The sequence below is a fragment of the Petaurus breviceps genome, unplaced genomic scaffold (genome assembly GCF_028583685.1).
Source record: "Petaurus breviceps papuanus isolate PSGF00001 unplaced genomic scaffold, PetGlider_PUasm1.0 128, whole genome shotgun sequence".
In the NCBI taxonomy this organism is placed as follows: Eukaryota; Metazoa; Chordata; class Mammalia; order Diprotodontia; family Petauridae; genus Petaurus; species Petaurus breviceps.
The window spans coordinates 9854097-9873069 of NW_027185664.1; the positions used below are offsets into that span (position 1 = coordinate 9854097).

The 18973-nt window shown below is 37.7% G+C and overlaps 1 protein-coding gene across 2 annotated transcripts in view; it reads left to right on the plus strand.

Moving 5' to 3' along the window:
- Window positions 1–18973, plus strand: part of LOC138172099 (coiled-coil domain-containing protein 68-like) — a 91764-nt gene that overhangs the window by 69075 nt on the left and 3716 nt on the right. For both annotated transcript variants that reach the window (XM_069101682.1, XM_069101674.1), the window contains 4 exons: window positions 1264–1346; window positions 7147–7252; window positions 8234–8317; window positions 16861–16937. In XM_069101682.1, the coding sequence (XP_068957783.1) occupies window positions 1264–1346; window positions 7147–7252; window positions 8234–8317; window positions 16861–16937 (350 nt within the window). The remainder of the gene's footprint in view (window positions 1–1263; window positions 1347–7146; window positions 7253–8233; window positions 8318–16860; window positions 16938–18973) is intronic.

The following is an 18973-nucleotide window of genomic DNA, read 5'->3' on the forward strand; positions in this document are numbered from 1 at the left end:
AAAATTTTTCATTTTGTGTTATATTTTATCTTCAGTAATAACCTCTGTTCTTAGTCTGGTTATGAATTCATCCCCTACCTGTGACTGTAAAAGGTACATCACTTTATTTTTTTTTGTGGTGAGATGTTTAATATTCAAATATCTATTTTGGATTTATTGTGAAATATGGTTTAAGTTGTCAATCTAAGTCTAATTTATGACAGACTATGTTCCAGTTTTCCCAAAGTTTTTATCAGATTAGATGTTCTTCCTAGGAAATTTTGTTTTTAGGCTTATAGAATCCTGGGTTCATTTATTTCTGATTCTTGTCTCATCTACTTTTCCATTTTTTAGCCAGGACCCCAAATGCTTTTCATATTTAATACTTTATAATATAGCTTGAGGTCTAGAAATATGCTATATTTAGAAATATGTCCTTCAATTCTTTTTAAAAATTCTTCATTATTTCTCTTTATGTTCTAGCTCTTTCATTTCTCCATACATTTTTTGTATTCTCCATACATGAATGAGATTCCATTTTGGAGGGGAGCTTCTGAGGCATGTTTTGTTCTGCCAAATTGAATGCCTTTTTATAATAAATAAATATTAAAGTAGAAGAATCTCATATAATCTAAAGGTTTTAGTCAATCATGTAATATAAAACTGTGGCCAGATGTGGAAAATCACTTATGAAAGCCTGCCTGTTCCTTTATCAGATTTGCACAAGGGATCCCCCTCAGTGTGTGCAGATCATTCTTGTAAAGATTTTTATGAAGATGTTTTAAAAATAGGCAAATAGTTACATACTTATTGATTTTTTTTTTGATTATCCACTAAACACAGTCTACGGGTTTTCCCCCCATTCTTTTGGCATCGTCTGTTCCCTGTGGTGTGTAGTAAAATGATCGTGTAATGTTTTCAGAATTATGCTATCTCCAACATGGATTTCCTTGGTCTTCTGATCTGGCCCCACTATTATTCTGACTTTGTTGTTTTATGTCCTCTTTCCACTTCCTCCTATAGCCACACATCAAAGGCTGTGGGTACAGAGTCCAAAGCGGGTGGTTCTACTGTCATTGAGGATGAAAAAGATCATTAGAGACAAATCTGTTCTGTTTTCCATTTATTTGTTATCCTGCCAATTTCTTTGATAAGTGGCCTTAGAATAATATGACTTTAAAGAGCTATATATCTTTATTACTATCATTGTTGACATAATCAAGAAGTGTGTTTTGTAAGCAGTGCAAAAGTATACCTCAAAATGCATCTTTTTTTTCCCCCTAGGAAAAGAAATTATTGCTGGAAAGAAAAGCATCTTTGCAAACAAAGTTGGAGCAGCTGAGATTGAACTCTAAAAATGCCAAGAGGTTTGCAAACCATTTCTCTTAAATGACTTGCTTAAAACTCTATCATCTCCCATGGTAAATGGGCAGAAGGCATTATTTGCAAGGGATGAGCATTTAGTGAAGAGTGGTGGGTTTGCCATGGGTGATAATGAATTCAGTTTTAGATGTATTTAATATGAGACGCCTCTGGTACATCCAGTTTGAAATGTCCGAAGAATAATTGATGATGTGGACTTGAAACACAGGTGAGAGCCTGGAGCTGGATATCTAGACCTGAGTCATCTGTTTGAGATGATAAATTCAGTATAGAGAGAGTATAGGTATATAAGTATAAGAAAAATATAGAGAGAGGAGAGGGCCAATGACAGAGCAATGGGGTCACCCACCTTTGAGGGGTTGATATGGATAGTGTCAGCAAAAGAGACTGAGAAGGAGCTGTCAGCTTGGTAGGAAACCAGAGAAGAGAATGTATCCAGGAGGAAATGGGTTATAGCAGTTTCAAATGCAGTGGATACAGAAGGATGGAGACTGAGAAAAGACTGTCTGATTTGTCAGTTAAAAGATCACTAGTATCTTTTGAGAGAATAGTTTCAGTTGAGTGATGAGGCTGGAAACTATACCGCAATTGCTGAATGAGAGAAGGGAGGTAAAGTAGAGGCAGGAAATTCAGATACCTTTTTTCTTGAAGTTTGATAATAAAATCAGGATACATACAGGCTGATGATGGCTTGATGATAAGGTCTATTTTTTAAAGATGAGGGAAACATGGACATGCTTGAAGTAGTAGGGATGGAACCAGTAAATAGAGAGATGACAAAGATTAGAGAGAGAGAGGGAATGACTGAGAAGGAAGACTGGAAAAGGTGGGAGGGCTGTGTAGAAAGAGAGGGAGGTGTTGGCAAGGAAGTTCAATCATTATTGCATCTTCTGTGATATTTTCATTAAAAATTGGTGGTGCCAAGGACCATGGTAAGAACTTTTTGGGAGGTCTTCAGTAGCTATGGTGTTTAGCACACTGCTTGTCACCACACTGTCAAGGACTGACACTTGAGGAGGCATGGGCAGTTGGTGCAGATCACATCTCCGGAAGGATCGTTCCCCTGGGCAATGCCTTTGGGAGCCAGGCTGCAATGGGGACTAGTGGTCGGGGATGGAGTGCTACTATTCTGAGGACTCTTTAGCTTGTGTTCTCTGTAGGTTCTCTGTTGGTCCTCACTTGTTAATTCATATTAGTGGAGATGGCAAGCCCCTTTCTGCACATAGTGGATGTTTTCCTTGATGATAACCATGAGGCTTTAACTGGAAGCAGAGTTCATGGCTAGGAGGGATGACGGAGGAGATGCTGCCATTTCTAGGGCTTTGGGGTCCAAGCAGTTTCCTCTGGGATCCGAGGGGTAGTAACTGGTGGTGGTTTGACCCAGATGGCATAAGCTAGCTTCTGTTTCTCTTTGAGAATACCTTCCTGTTTCAGGTAGACAGGCTTGTCTGTCCCTTGGTGGCAGTTGGTGTGGTGGCGGACTCTTTTCTTCATGAGGCTTGTTCCCTGAGTGATGGCTGCTGGGGCTAGGATGTACATAGATTAAGCGTAAGTTTAACTTTGCCATCAGAACTAGTGTTTTGATAAGTTTTTGAACAGAGCTCATACTGTTAACAGGTTTTCAAAAATCAACTGAGGTGTTCATAGTAATTGTAACTAAATCTGAAGTGGCTTCTAGGAGTTTTTATGGGCTGCATTATGGTATTCAAATGTTTCTAATAAGATGCTTGAACCACCAGATATTTCTACAGAATGCAGGCATCACTGATTGTTATAGCTGTATTTTTAAAAACTGTATGTATGAAAAAAAATGTATATATGAATAAAGTTGAAAATATTGCTTTCCAAAATGATAGGAAAAACACTCTCTAATTGCTGAGGTTTCGTTCTGCCATTTCTAAACATAGATTTAGTCAGATTCAATATGGCATTTCTTAATTTCGTATGCATATAAATTTGTAGTATCTTTTAGGAAAGCACCAGCTCTAATCTAGGATCCTATGATCCTAGGACCATTTTTAGTGGTGGGTGGCACCTATTATATCAGGAGAAATTGACTAACTATATTTTGCTAGTTGTAAAGGGCTTTTTCAGTAACTCAGCAGAAATATCTGTTTTTTTTTTTGCCTTAGGGAACATATGCAGGTTCAGGGAAAGAATCTTTTCTAAAGTCAAGGTCAGGTCCCTGAGGAGTTACCGGGGGCAGCAAAGCATGGTCCATGATGTGTATCCCTAGGCATATTAACCTGTGACATGTGATTTGGGGACATTGGATTCCACCTCATATAGCCTTTCCTTTTTCCATTCCTTTAGTCTTAGTAACTCTCTCTCCTCTTTTTGGCCTATTATTTTTTATTATACAGTAATTTTCCTTTCTGTATAATCTAACTTACTCAGATGGAGCTGTGATATCATCAATTTGGGAGTCCCCCCCAAAGATGCAGGTTTTAGCCCATTCATAGCCGTCTATCCTTGTGCAACTTTTGTCCACATTCTCCCAGAAATTAGCTCTACAAGGTATTCACCCAGTAGGCTGGAGGACTTCCTCCGACTTAAAGACCCCCGAATGATTATCCCGAGACAATTAAGAACACACAAGAACATAAGAACTATCCCATTTGTCAGACCAATAGTTAATCTATTCAGTTCAGTCAGTATTCTGTCATATGAAGTAATATTTTTGCAGTGAGTGACTATCATTGTGGCAGACTGACAATGTTGGTCATTCCTTAGTGGTCACTAGTAAATTGTGTTGAGAGAAAGCTTCCTTTTTATTTCTCTATGGTAAATTTTGCCAGAGTACTTCTACTCAATACCAAGGGTGGCAATCAGAACCTTGCAATTTTTTATACGCAGTTTTTCTCCCAATCACTCCCCACCTTCCAGTTTTCCAGTATTTGCTATGCCTTTGCAGGATAGAAGGGAAAACATTCCATATATTGGCCTTTGGCAATTCTACATTACATTTTACAGATGTGTACACAGAGCCTTGAATTCAGTCCAGAAGTAGTTTGAGGCAGTTTCTAAGGGCATAGCAGGTCACATTAATGCATAAACAACTGCTGTTTTTTTTTAATCTGGAAAATGTACAGGTCACACAGGTCACAGCACTGTTCACAAGACAAAGCCTTTGTCTACTTTGTGTTTATCTTTGGTACTTTTTGCTGTGCCTATTTGTCTTCTCTAATGGAGTGTAAATTCCTTAGACAATTTCTGCTTCTTTGTATCCTCACTGATTAGCTGGGGGTAGTACCGTGTAATGGTTAGAACTGGCCCCACAGCCAGCAAGACCTGGGTGAAAGTCCCACCTCTGACACATATTGGCTGTATGACCCTGGTCACCTCACTTAACCTCTCAGGGTTTTATGTAACTCCCTAAGACTACAGGCTTCAGGAAAGGTGCTGACCTGCAATTGATAGAGGGAGTTTCCTCCTTTGGGGGCCAGCCAATAAATTTATAAACAATAAATAATGTGTTTGTGTGTATATATGTGTACGTGTGTATATATACGTGTATGTGTATGTGTATATATACATATCTACACACATGTATATAAAGATATATGTATAACATAAACAAATATCAATGAACAAAAACTGACTTTCTTACTACTTCATTCCATTGAAGGGAGGGAAGAAAAATAAAAAAATCAAAAACCCCTCTTTTTCACTTCTGCACCATCAGCATAGTCAAGTAAAACAGTGTTTGTATGTATGTATACATACAAACTTATATCTTCTTCTCTGTTAGGAGGTGAGTAGCATGGTTCATTATTGGTCCTCAACAATCATGGCTGGCTATTCTATTGTTCAGAGTTTTTAAGTCTTTTGAGATTTCCTGTCTTTATAATGTTGTCTTTTCATAAATTGTTCTGGTTTTGCTCTCTTCACCCTGTATCAGTTCACATAAGTCTTCCTAGTTTTCTCTGAAGCCATCCCTTTCATCATTTCTTATAGCAGAAGACTATGTCAGTACATTTACATACTATAATTAGTTCGTTCCCCAATTGCTGGGCAACCCCACAGTTTCCAGATCTTTGACACCATAATAAAGAACGGCTGTAATTTTTTTTTTATACAAATGGATCCTTTTTATCTTTCTTTGATTTCTTTCAGATATAGGCCTAGAAGGGGTATCACTGGGTTGAAGAATGGTATACACAGTTTTAGTGACTTTTTAGGGATAGAACCAAATTGTTTTCTAGAATGGCTGCACCAATTCCCAGCTTCAGAAGTAGGGCATTAATGTGTCTGTTTTCTTGTAGCCCTTTAACAGTTGTTATTTTCCTTTTTTGTCATCTTTACCAGTCTAACATGTGTGGGTGTGTGGGTGTAATAGGTATGAGGTAGGATCTCTGAATTATTTTAATTTTTATTTACCTAGTTATTAATATTTCCTACTTTTCTTCATGTCTTTCTTCCATCCTCTTTGGAACTTTAATTATCTTATCTGACTAAATCAATTGGTCAGTAAACATTTATTAAGCACCTATTATGTGCTAGGCTCTTCCTGTTTCAATGTAACTCCACATTTAATTTTATCTTTTTTTCTCTTTATAATTGTCAGATTCCTAGTTTTCCCATTTTAATTTTTTAAAGTTTTTTTATGCCTTTTTTTTTAGCATTACCATCTTTCAGGTATTATCATTCTACTCCCCTCACTCCTCCCTCCCCATCCCAAATTTTTTGGTAACAATTAAAAGTGACACAGTGATTGGTTTGGGCAGAATATACCAGCATTCCATGGTCCCCCACCAGAGGAGCAGCAAAGTACAATGGAAAAAGCTTTACATTGGAATCTTGTCTCTGCTCCTCCCCATCTTTATGATTTTGGTCAAGTCACTTAATTTCTTTGAGCCTCAGTTTCCTCATTTGTAATATGAAGGGATGATACTAGATGACCTGGAGGGCCCTTTGGTCTCAAATTTTATGACCTATTCCTTATCCAGGTAATTTTCTATTCTATTTTCTCACCTCTCTACCAGGGCTAATCTTGCTCCTCACATTTCCATAGTGTTTACTCCCTTTTAGTGTTTTTGTTTGTATTATTGTAGTGATGAATATTGTTTTCCTAGTTCTTCCTTTATTCTGCATCAGTTCATACAGGACTCATTTTTTTCTTTTTTTTTTTTTGCCTTCTTTTGGAGGGCCATTAGGGTTAAATAACTTGCCTAAGGTTACATGGCTAGTAGTGTGTGTGTGTGTGTGTGTGTGTGTGTGTGTGTGCGCGCGCACGCGCGCGCGTGCGCTAAGGCTGGAACCGAACTCGGGTCCTCCTGACTCTTGGGCTGGCGCTTTACTCACTACACCACCTAGCCACCCCCAGGTCTAATTTTTCTATAATATTCCATTATATTCATATGAGAGGCACTTAGGGCTGGCTTTGCTGTTAGGAGGACCTGGGTTCAAATCCTTCCTCTGGCACCTAGTGACCATATGACCCTGAGCAAGCCCTTTACTTCTCACTTCCCCTAGGAAGATCTCTAAGGCTGTAAACACTGGCAGAGCAAGTGTTGATCTGTACTGCTTGAGGGAGGTCCATACCTGGAAGCTCCTTCCCCCATGATGCAGATTTGGTCCAAAAAATCCCCAAATAGATTAATATAGCACAGTTTGTTCAACAGTCCCCAGTGGATAGGCACCTACTGTGCCTAAAATGAAGCAAATGCATGAAAATCACTTAGCACGGGAATAACATGTCAATAATTTAGGAACAACCAGTAAAAACAAATTATAAAAGTCATTATTGGCAAAGTCATTTTCTTTTCCCTTTTTCTTCCCCAGTTGTAAGGACCTTCAGACAGAGATTTCCACTCTCCAGAGGCAAATTTCCTATTTGCAGTTTGTGATTCATTCCCAACATCAGAACCTACGCGGTGTGATCCAGGAGGTCAGTTTAATCAAGTGTCTTTCTCCTGGAGATGGAATGTTTACTGGGTGAAGAACAAATATGAGTGGCATGCCTGGGCTATAAAAGTAATGAAAGTTTTCCCCTCCCTGACATTTCCCCTGCAATGCTAAATGCATCCTGGCTCTTTTGCTTGTGCTTGGCATGGAGCATTTCAGAAATACTGTTTAACTTTTCTTTAGACTCTCTCTCTCTCTCTTTTTTTAAAGCAATCGGGGTTAAGTAACTTGCTCAAGGTTACACGGCCAGTTATTACTCGGTGTGGTGCTGAGTATCTGAGCCCGGATTTGATCCCCAGGTCATCCCGACACTGGAGCTGGAGCTCTTACTCGCTGTGCTATCTGGCCGCCTCTTTTCTTTAGACTCTTGTCTGATATTAAAAAAAAAAAACTGAATCTAGAAATCCTAGGCTACTCCTCAGCATGTCTCATAGACCCAAGATTCCCAGCGGGAGCAGGTACTGGTTTTCACTTCCTCTGAGGCTTTTGGTGACTTATCTTCTCCTCAGACAATATTATTATTAATAATGTTATATTATTATTTTTATATTGCATTACATATATTAATATGTTATATGTTAATTATATATGTTATATACATAACATATATAATATTATATTAAGACAACTTAATATAAAGTTCTGGGGATCTAGGAAGCTCCTAATAGATTCAGTGTACCAGGCTTTGGCATTCCAGGGCCTTACTAGTTAGTATGGTTTGTGGGACAAGAAACTTCAGTTGTGGAGAAACACAAAGATTCCAAATGATTTCTCCAGAGAGCTGGATTTAATTGAAAAAAATAAAAAGGTGTGAAAAGTCAGCCTCACCAAGCCTCTAACTTCAAATCTCTGAAAGACAAACTTTTATCCAAGTTTCCAGAAGCTATTTCTATTGTCCACTTAAAAAATATTGTGGTTTGATAAGACTTGAAAAATGTTCTAATTTGTGCTTCCTGACTCTTAGATGGAAGGCTTAAAAAATGATGTACAAGAACAAGATAAAAGGATTGAGACTCTGAAAGAAAAGGTGAATATCCTAGAAGCTCAGGTAAGGAGGAAATGCTTACTACATTTACGCACACATGTGTGTGCATACCCATGGGCCTTTTCACTGCATTAGAAGCTAAACACATTTTTTTTTAATTTGGTGCCAAGGTTTTTCAGGTCATGAAAATTATTATTTAATTTCTGTAATAATTTTGATCCAAACTTCCTGGTATATTTTATAGCCATGCATTTATATGAACAACAATTCTGTTAGAAACCAGAGGTGAGACAGCCTGGCTGTTGGACAGGGGCCGAAGGACCCAGTTAAGACCACATACAGCATCTCGTCTCTGTCCTGGGAGATGTTCTTTCCTTAGCATACAGCCTGCTCACTCTTATCTCTATCATTTAATTGAAGAGTATGTCGGGGAAGACAGGGGCAAGGTATTATACTGGAAAAGTTGAGGAGGTATATTTTGTTGTTTTAATTTTTATTTATTTTATTTTTAATTTATGGAATAAAAAAGCACTAATATAACATAGTATAATGAAAAAAAAGATGATTGCACATGAAACTGCAAATCTATTATGTGCAACTTGCTATTCATTTTAAATATATATTCATGTAAATTTCTTTTTTCCCCTTTTTTCCTTCACCCACCCACCCTAAAGATGCCTAAAGACACAAATATATGTGTGTATGTATGTATATATATTTATGTAAAATCATTTTACACATACTTTTATTTATCAGTTTTTTCTCTGGCAGCAGAGTCTTCCTTCATATGTTCTTGGTATTTAATTTGGATATTTATAATAGTCTTTGTATTTGATTTATATTTTTATAACAGGTTTTGTATTTGATCCTAGGGGTGATAGGCAGCCCATTCGAATAGTGGAGTGACATGGTCCCACCTGTGTTTTAGACGATCACTTTGGCAGCTGAATGGAGGATAGACTGGAGTGAGGAGAGATGTGTGACAAGAATGCTACCCAGCAGCCTATTTCAGTATTCCAGACACGCAGTGATGAGAGCCTGCCTATACCAGGGGTTTGGCAGTGCCAGAGAGGGAGGGGCTATGCAAGAGATATTATGAGGGCAAAATCAATAGTTCTTAGCAATAGATTGAATATGGGGGTGGGAGTGAGGGTGAGAGGATGAGGAATCAAGGAAGATATCTAAGTTTTGAGTCTGGCTGACTGGAAGGATGGCAGTACTCTCAGAGGTAATAGAGAAGTTTGAAAGTTGAAATGGTTTTGGGGGAAAGAAAGAGTTCCGTTTTGGAAAGGTTGAGTTTAAGATGTCTATAGGAAATCCAGTTTGATATATCTAATGGTAATTGAAGATGTGAGACTGAAGGAGTAAATCTGAATCATCAACAATGGAGATGATAATTGAATCCGGGGATCTTATGAGATTGCAAAGTGAAATAATGTAGAGGAAGGCGCTCAAGTCAGAGCCCCATGGGATACCCCAGGTAAGTGGGCAAGACCTGGATGAATTTCCAGCAATTTTCACATTGAGATGGAGCTTTCAGATAGGCAAGAGGAAATCCCGGAGAGAGGAGAGCCTTGAAAACCTGCAGGGAAAAAAAGCTATCAAGGAAAAGAGAGTGATCAATAGTATTGAAGGCTATAGGTAGGTTGGCAAGGATGATGATTGAGAAAAAGCCATTAGATTTGACAGTTAAGAACTTGGCAGTTTTGGGAGAGAGCACCTTGAGTTGAATGATGAGGTAGGTTTGGAAACCAGACTGTAGAGAATTAAGAGAGTGAGAGAAGTAGAGGCAGCTAGTGTAAAGGGCCTTCTCAAGTTTAGCCACATTGTGGGAGGAGAGATACAGGATGATAACCAGTGAGGATGGATGGATCTCATGAAGGAGAAACAGGTATGTTTGTAAGCAGCAGGGAAGCAGCCAAGTAGACAGGAAGAGATGGAAGATTAGTGGGAGGGTGGGGATGGGCCATCTGCTGGAGAAAATGGGATAGAATAGGATCGCTGGTGCCCGTGAAGGGCTTTGTCACAGTAAGGAGGACCACCTCATCATGTGAGATGGGTGAAGGAAATGGAGGCAGAAGGTATTTGGGTGATGTGCGATGAGAAGGGGAGAAGGGGGACCTCTTGAGAAATGGAATCAGTATTTTCAGTAAAATACAAGACAACCTTTTCAGCTAAATGGGTAGGGTGAGGGAGAGCCATGGGAGGTTGGAGGAGGGAATGGCAAGGTTTGGCAGAAATACTGGAAGAGGCCTTATCTAGTTCACTCAGCTGCCTTCTCTTTTTTGATTACTTTAACTTACTCTGTATGTTTCTTGTATGTAGCTCATTTTCTTATATATTGTCTCTCCCAATCAAATGTGTCCTTGAGGACAGTAACGGGGGTTTGCATGTTTGTTTGTTTTTGGCCTTTTTTGCTACCCCCATGGGTAGCATAGTGTCTAACATGTAAGTTCTTTTTTTAAAAAAAAATATTTATTTTTATTTTTCACTTTTGTAAGATTTTGAGTTCTAAATTTCCCTCCTCCCATCGCCTCCCCCCCTCCCCAAGATGGCATGCAATTAGATATACACTATACATATATAATCATATTAAACATACTTCCACATTAGTCATGTTGTAACAGACACGTTCTTAATGAATGCTTGTTGACTGATAGGTTTGGGACCATGCATGCACTAGTTATTTATAAGTGATTCATTAAATGAATGAATAAAAAACATAGACACAATAAGATAGGAACTCCGATTCTGTGGGAGTAGAATTTTTCCCTATTCCATTGGAATAAATTATTCTTTAAGTAAAGTACTTTATATTAGTGAATAAAAAGGGCTGGTTTTTTAAAGATTTAAAAAAAATATCCCCAGGGAAATATTTCCTTTACTTTAAGCTTACAGGACTGACGCAAAGTCCCTTTGTAGGGGAATGACGATGTATAAGATAGGGCACCCCATCCTCAATTTGTTCCACATTCATGTTTTCTGGGATACCTTCTTCCATATTGAAAACTGAATATTTTAGAAAACAAACAGATGGATGTTCAAATCCTTCACATTTGTTGAGTAAAGTGAGGAAACTTGCTTTTCGATAGGAAGAAGGCAATAATCACGTATTTCCAGTCTAGGCTTTGAGATGGGCAGACAATACCACACAGCTTCTCTGACTGGTTATGGAAGTTTTCATCAACTTGTGAGAAGAGAATTTACAGATGTGGTAGGTTTCACAGGGACTTGAGGGCCATTCTGTAGCTTGGGATCTCATTAAGCAGTGCAGTGGTCTCAAGAAGGCCAGAATATTGATTATCATGGCTGAAGAGGCTCTTCTAACGGAGATGAAGATTTTGAGACACATGGAAAGTACTCTTTTTCTTGACTAAAAAGATTATGAAACTAGAAAAAAAAAAGGTCTACAAGATAGAGACAGGTAAATGCCTTCATGTACTGTGAATAATTCCAATGGCATTTAGGTTTTATTAGTGTGGTTATCACAGTTACTGTATATAATACCTTTTTCTTCCATTTCTGGTTCCAAGTATTCAAAAATTCTGGGGGAAATTATCTTTCAATTTTGTGAGGCTCTTTCTCTTCCTTATAAATTATGCCTTCATTTTTTTTCCATTTTGGGGGTGAGATTTACTGATTCAACACTGTACAGTTTTTTCTTGTATATTATTTTGTTCATTCAGGTTTTTTTAAATCTCTTTTAAATGTCACTAGAACATGATTTCAGTCTGACTCTTTTTAAGATTCTTAATTCCTTTCCTTTCAGTTTTTTAGACTTTTTCATCTTCATTTGAAGCTTCTGGCAAATATACCAGAGTTCAAGCACCTTTCGCTGATAACCTGTTCACTTTTAAGTATATTTTAAATATTATCTTCCATTTTCATGTGTTTCCATTTGTAAATCCTTGTGTGTAACTGTACATCCACCATTCTCTTTCAGATATGAGTTGCTGTGCTTCAGTAATAAGGGCAGATATAAGAATGTTTTAGAGAAGAAAATGACTGTAGGCTGTGCTGAACCAGAGCCGTGACTGGCAAACAGTTTTGCCATTGGCTCAGATAATTTCTATTTGACAAAAAGCAATTAATGCAGAACTTATATAAGTGTCTCATTTAGTAGAAACATCATAAAAGCCTGTGTAAGGAAAACATTATCACATGAACAGAGATGGTAAAGCATATGGGGAGACTGAAGAACAGCAAATTAAATCCTGTCATCTTGGCAAGGAGGATGCTTTCCTACCCAGTATATCTATTTACATGAGTTATAGAGAGAACTGGGGGTGATAATTCAGGAAGTGAATTTTAGTCACTTCTAATCACGTACCATCTCAGAACATTCCTCTGGTATAGAGATGGGCATCCTGGAGAGAGAGATGGCCTTGAACCCAGGAAGACCTAGCTTCTGACACATATGTCTGTGTGACTAGACAAGTCACTTTAACCTCTTAGTGATCTAAGCATCTCTCTAAGTCTCTAAATGGCAGAGTGGCCAACCTGTCTTGGTAGGGGGAGGCTTTCCTTACCTAAAAGTTCCTACGTCAATGAAATGACAGGTTAAGTCCATACTGCTGTAGCACTTTTCTCCATTGACAACTAACTATGAGTGTGAGTTAACATAATGTTCAGTAAGGGAGACCTGGAAGGCAGTGTACATCTATAGCTACACAACAATATATGTGTACGTACACATATGTATAGGCACACATAACAATGTACACACACATATACAGCTGCAATATACACATGCATTTGCACACATACCCACATAGATACATGCATTGTGTATGTATGTTCACACATGCACTGTGTGTACACTAACCCAGTTGCAATGCAACAACCGGTGTGTATATACAAATACATGCCTGTGCAATACACATGCACAATTATATATCTGTGTATTTACATATGTATACACACATATATGTATATGCACATATGTATGTGTTTGGGTATATGTATTATAAACAGAATATGTACAAAATAAATCCAAGTTTGTTTTTGGCACAGAGACACTACCAGCTGGAAGGGTTCAGGAAAAACCTTGTATAGAAGGTAGAGCTTGAACTAGACTTTGGAGAAAACTAGAGATTCCAAGAAGGGGAGATTAGAAGGGAAAGCACTCCAGGCATGGGGTACAGCCAATGCAAAGGTGCAGAGATAGGAGATGGAGTATCTATCGTGTTTAGAGACTATGATTAGACCCACCACGTGTGAAACAAAGATCTCACTTCCCTTGCTCATTTTTCTTCCTTGGTACCTTCTCTTTTTTTTTTTCAACCAAAATCATAACTGGTCTTTCAAAGTCCTTTTTCTGTGAGGCTTTCTATGACCACTTCCTGATGGTCTCTCACCTCTGAAATCATAGAAATCCCCACCTCCTCTTTCTCTCATAACCATATTGCTGTTTGGGGGCAATATTGTCGTTATTTTGTTTTAACTGGTAGCTAGTGATACAATGGATAGGGCTCTGGATTTGGAGTCAGGAAGACCCGAGTGTGAATCCTGCCTCAGTCAAGCTGTGTCATCCTGGGTAAGTCAGGTAACCTCTCAGCCCCAGTTTCCCCATTTGGGAAATAGTAATAATAATAATGATAGCACATACCTCCCAAGATTGTTTTGAGGGTCAAGTGAAATTGTATGTATGTGTGTATATAATTATATGTTTATGCACATATAAGTGTGTGTTGTGTGTGTGTATATATATATGATATATATCATGCTTTGTCAACTTTAAAGTTCTTAAGTATTATTCAGTTTCGCATGTATTTATTTTTCTTATTTCCCCATTTAGAAGTGTGAGCTGCTGGTACCTTCTAAGATTACCTCCCACTTACATTTGTACATGACTATTTACATATCATCACCCTCATTGTTATATACATGGTTGTTTACATATCATCCTCCCCCGGTCTTCCTGACTCCAAATCCAATATGCTTTGATCTGCGTTCACACTCCTTCAATTTTTTCTCTGGAGGTGGATAGCCCTTTTCATCATGAGTCCTTTGGCATTGTCTAAGATCAGTGGCTAAGTCATTCACAGTTGTTCATCCCACAATATCGCTGTAACTATGTGCAGTGTTCTGGTTCTGCTCACTTCACTTTTATCAGTTCATATAAGTCTTTCAGGTTTTTCTGAAATCCACCTGTTCACTATTTCTTATAGCACAAATAGTATTCCATCACAATCATATACCACAACTTGTCCAGCCATTCCCCAATTGATGGGTATCCTCTCAATTTCCAATTCTTTGCCATTACAAAAATAGCTGCTACAAATATTTTTGCACGTGTCTGTCCTTTTCCTTTTTCTTTGATATCTTTGGAGTACAGACCTAGTAATGGCATCACTAGATAAAAGTACATGCACAGTTTTTTTTAATCCTTTTGGCCATGGTTCCAAATTGCTCCCTAGAATGGTTAGATTGTGGGGAGCCAAAGAGGCTTGATCCGGGACTCAGATATCAGTGGACCCGAATATCAAAGACCTCTTTGAGACCTCTTTGACTTTTTGTCAGGTTAGCTCCTGAGTTCTTTTGATATGGGTTACACTTATAAGGATGTTGTTTGAGTTCTGAGACCAATAGGCTCTGCCCCAAGACTTTAGTTGTTCAAAACCAAATTATCTGAATTCTTAGGTGGTCAGTTCCTACGCAGATGTACTTGATGATACTGCTTTGGCTTTAGGCCTTACAGCCAGCTCCCAAGAGCATCCTTTGTAATGTGACTGCATAGGAAAGGAGTTAACTGACTTTTCCTAAGATTTTCTGGCACCTAGAGAACAAAAGACCTTATTGCCATGCTACTTCCAGGATGTGACAGACTAAGATAATGCTATGAATACTTGAGTCCCCTTCCTTTGTCTCATTCTATAAAAACCTTGTCCTCAGGATAAATAAATGGAGTTCTACCCTAAGAACTACCCGCCTGGTTAATTCTCTGCCATGTCTTTGCTCACACCTGGGGCTGGTGCCCAAGGGGCCCACGATATTAGATCAGTTCACAGATTTACTAACAGAGCATTAGTTTTCCAATTTTCACACATCCTTTCTAGCATTTACAATTTTCCTTTTCTGTCATATTAGCTAATCTGTTAGGTATGAGTTGGTACCTTAGAGTGGTTTTAATTTGTATTTCTCTAATCAACAGTGATTTAGGACCTTTTTTATGTCACTATAGATAACTTTGATATTTTCTGCATACTGCCTGTTCCTATCCTTTGACCACTTATGAATTGGGGAATGATTAGTAGTCTTATGAAATTAACTCAGTTCTCTATATATTCAAGAAATGAGGCCTTTATCAGAGAAATGTGCTGTGAAACATTTCCCCCAGTTTCCTGCTTTCCTTCTAATATTGGCTGCATTGGTTTTATTTTTGTAAAACTTTTTTAACTTAGTGTAATCAAAATTATCCATTTTACATCCTGTAATGCTCACTATTCTTCTATTTTCCATAGATCTGACAGGTGAACTATTCCATGCTCCCCTAATTTGCATATGATATTACCCTTAATGTCTAAATCATGTAAACATTTTGACCTTATCTTGGTATATGGCGTGAGATGTTGGTCTATACCTAGTTTCTCCTGAACTGTTTTCTAGTTTACCCAGCAGTTTTTGTCATATAGTAAGTTCTTGTTCCAAAAGCTGGGATCTTTGCATTGATCAAACAATAGATTTCTATGGTCATTTACTATTGTATATTGTGTACTTTTATTTATTATACTGGTCCACCCCTCTATTTCTAAACCAGTATCAAATTGTTTTGAGGATTACTGCTTTGTAATACAATTTGAGATCTGGTATAGTAAAGCTACCTTCCTTCATATTTTTCATTGATTCCCTTGATATTCTTGACCTTTGTTCTTCCAGATGAATTTTGTTATTATTTTTTCTAGCTCTATAAGATACGTTTTGGTAGTTTGATTGGTATAGTGCTGAATAAATAAATTAATTTAGGTAGAATTGTAATTTTTATTGTATTGGCTTGTCTTACCCATGAGCAATTAGTATTTTTCCAGTTGTTTAGATCTGACTTTATTTGTGTGAAGAGTATTTTGTAAGTGTGCTCATATAGTTCCTGGGTTTGTCTTGGCAAGTAGAGTCCCAAGTATTTCATATTTTCTAATTATTTTATTTTAAATGGAATTTCTCTTTCTATCTCTTGCTGCTATACTTTGTTGGCAATCTATAGAAATGTTGATGATTTATGTGGGTTTAATTTATATCCTAATATTTTGCTAAAGTTGTTAATTGTTTCAACTAAGTTTTTAATTGATTTTCTGGAATTCTTCAAGTGAATTTCTCAAGACTGATTATTTTCACCAGTTGAATTTCAGACCCCAAATCAGAAAATTGCTTGAGCCCATATGAGATTAGGCATTTTCCCAGGTGCTTATTCTTTTCAGGACATCATTGAAGACATTATGCCATTAATGTACTGTGATCAGTGATCTCAAGAATGACTCAATATAGTCTGACTAGTTTCTAAGGAGGGACATAGGCTTTAGGTAGAAAAGAACCCAGTCCATATATGCAAAAGTGTCATTCCATGTCAGGGTTTCTACCCAACCTTGATAGAATTTTCTTTTCCATTTTAGAATAAAGATCTAAAAAGCAAGATTGAACTTTGGTCAGATAACTCCAAGATGAAGGTGTCTAAGGGAGTCTCCACGAGGTGAGGTCTTTCCTTTTCTCCTTGTTCCACCACATCTCATGTAGAATGTAATTATGTATATGACTTTGGATCTGTGCGAAATTATTACTACTTTGTATTGATAAAATACAGACAACATCGAATCTTTTTAAATAACATAAATATGAACTTGAGACAGCGTGATATAGAGGATGGAAAGGTGGTCTTGGAACCAGGAAGAATGGTGTTTGTTCTGAATACACTGGCTGTATATTCCCAGGCAAATCATTCAACCTCCCCTTGTTCTAGGATACATACTTTTTCAGGAGTTCTTAACATGGGATCCACAAACTTTTAAAAAATATATTTTGATAAATATTTAAATGTAATGAATTTCCTTGGCATTCCTATATATTTTATTTCATGCATTTAAAACTATTATTCCAAGTAGGATTCCATAGCTTCATGAGACTGCCAGAAGGGTCCAGGATGCAAAAAAAGACTCAGAGCACCATTCTCTAAGGCTCTAGGTTTGAGGGAAATTGCTAACATCTGTTGGTAGAGAAAGTCCCTCACCGGAAACTGCCAATACCAGTGAAATGACAAGTCCAGTCTCTGTTCCCATTCTAAGTATGAACAGGATGAAAAACTATCCCCAGTTATTCTAGTTAAGAGCAGCTTCTCACTGGATTGACCATATCACAGAGGACTAGATTATTTTTTAGCCATTTTCAAAGATTTATGTCACAAAAAACTTTCTAGTCTCTATCGATGATGAAGCCACCTGCACTATCTTAAATGAGATAACATTTGTAAATAGTTCTTAGCATGTGCTTGGCACATAGTAGGTACTATACAAAGGCCTATTCTTTCCCGCCTTCCCTTCCTCCTTTATCTACACTGATAAAATTGTGGGATCTTGACATGTAAAGGAATCAAAAGGTTTTATCTACTTTAGTATTATGAAAAGAAGTGAGTAGGAATGGATTGTATATTTATGAACAGAAATGTAGCAAAATGGACTCAATTTCTTTTTTTCTTTGTAAGGAGCCCATCAAGCTGAGAGCATGGTGCATAATGACCCTGTGGTTGGCTTTTGCCAGCTGTGATTGGAGAATTCCTAGCTCCACTTTTGACAGCTGCATGGAATAAATATTTTTTAATCATTTACATTTGTCATCATTCTCAAATTTAGCTGAACTGAATTGTACTTACTTGGTTAGAACCTAGTCAAGAATATTATTTAAATTTGGCCTGCCAAAACTTTACAATGCTTGATAAGCATTCTGTAAATGTTTTTTTTAATGAGAAAAAGTGGAATATTTTCCCTAGGACATGCATATCCTTGAAAAATGTGTGCCTTTTACTGATATAGTGCTTTCAAATATGCTATCTTGCCACTTTCTGTTGCCCTCTTTCTATCACTAACATCATTTTATAGACATCCAGGATTAAAATTTTCGTCACCTTTGAGTTTTCCTCTTCCCCATGTTATCAGATCACCAAATCCTATCTACTGTTTTATAATTTCTCATGAATCTATCCCTTCCTTTACATTCCATGGTGACCTCCCCAATTCAGGTCCTTCTTACCTCATGCTTAGATCTCTGCAAGGATCCTAAATGCTTTACTTGCTTCCAGTATCCCCCACCTTACACCAAACACATTTCAGCACATCCTGCACAATGCTGGCATTTTAATCTTTGTAAAGGAGCACTTTCATCATATTGCTCCTTTGCTTGAAATCGTGACTCTTCATCACGGGGGAGCAAAGCCAGCTTCATTAGCCTGACATTTGAGGCTATCCATAATCAGGTTCCAAGTTACTTTTCCAGAGTTATCTTTCATCTTTCTCCACATTGGCTGCAAAACCAGAAGTTCTTCTCTAACTTGATTGAGCCTCTCAGTATCTCCAGAGCATGGCATACATTTCCCACATCATGGTTGACAATATTCTCCAATACTTTCTTCCATCCCTCCAGCCTTTCTGCCTATTTGAAGCCCACTCATTCTTCAAGGCTTTGCTCAATTCTAACCTGTAGTGATCATTCCTCTTGCACTCAATTAACATTATTTAG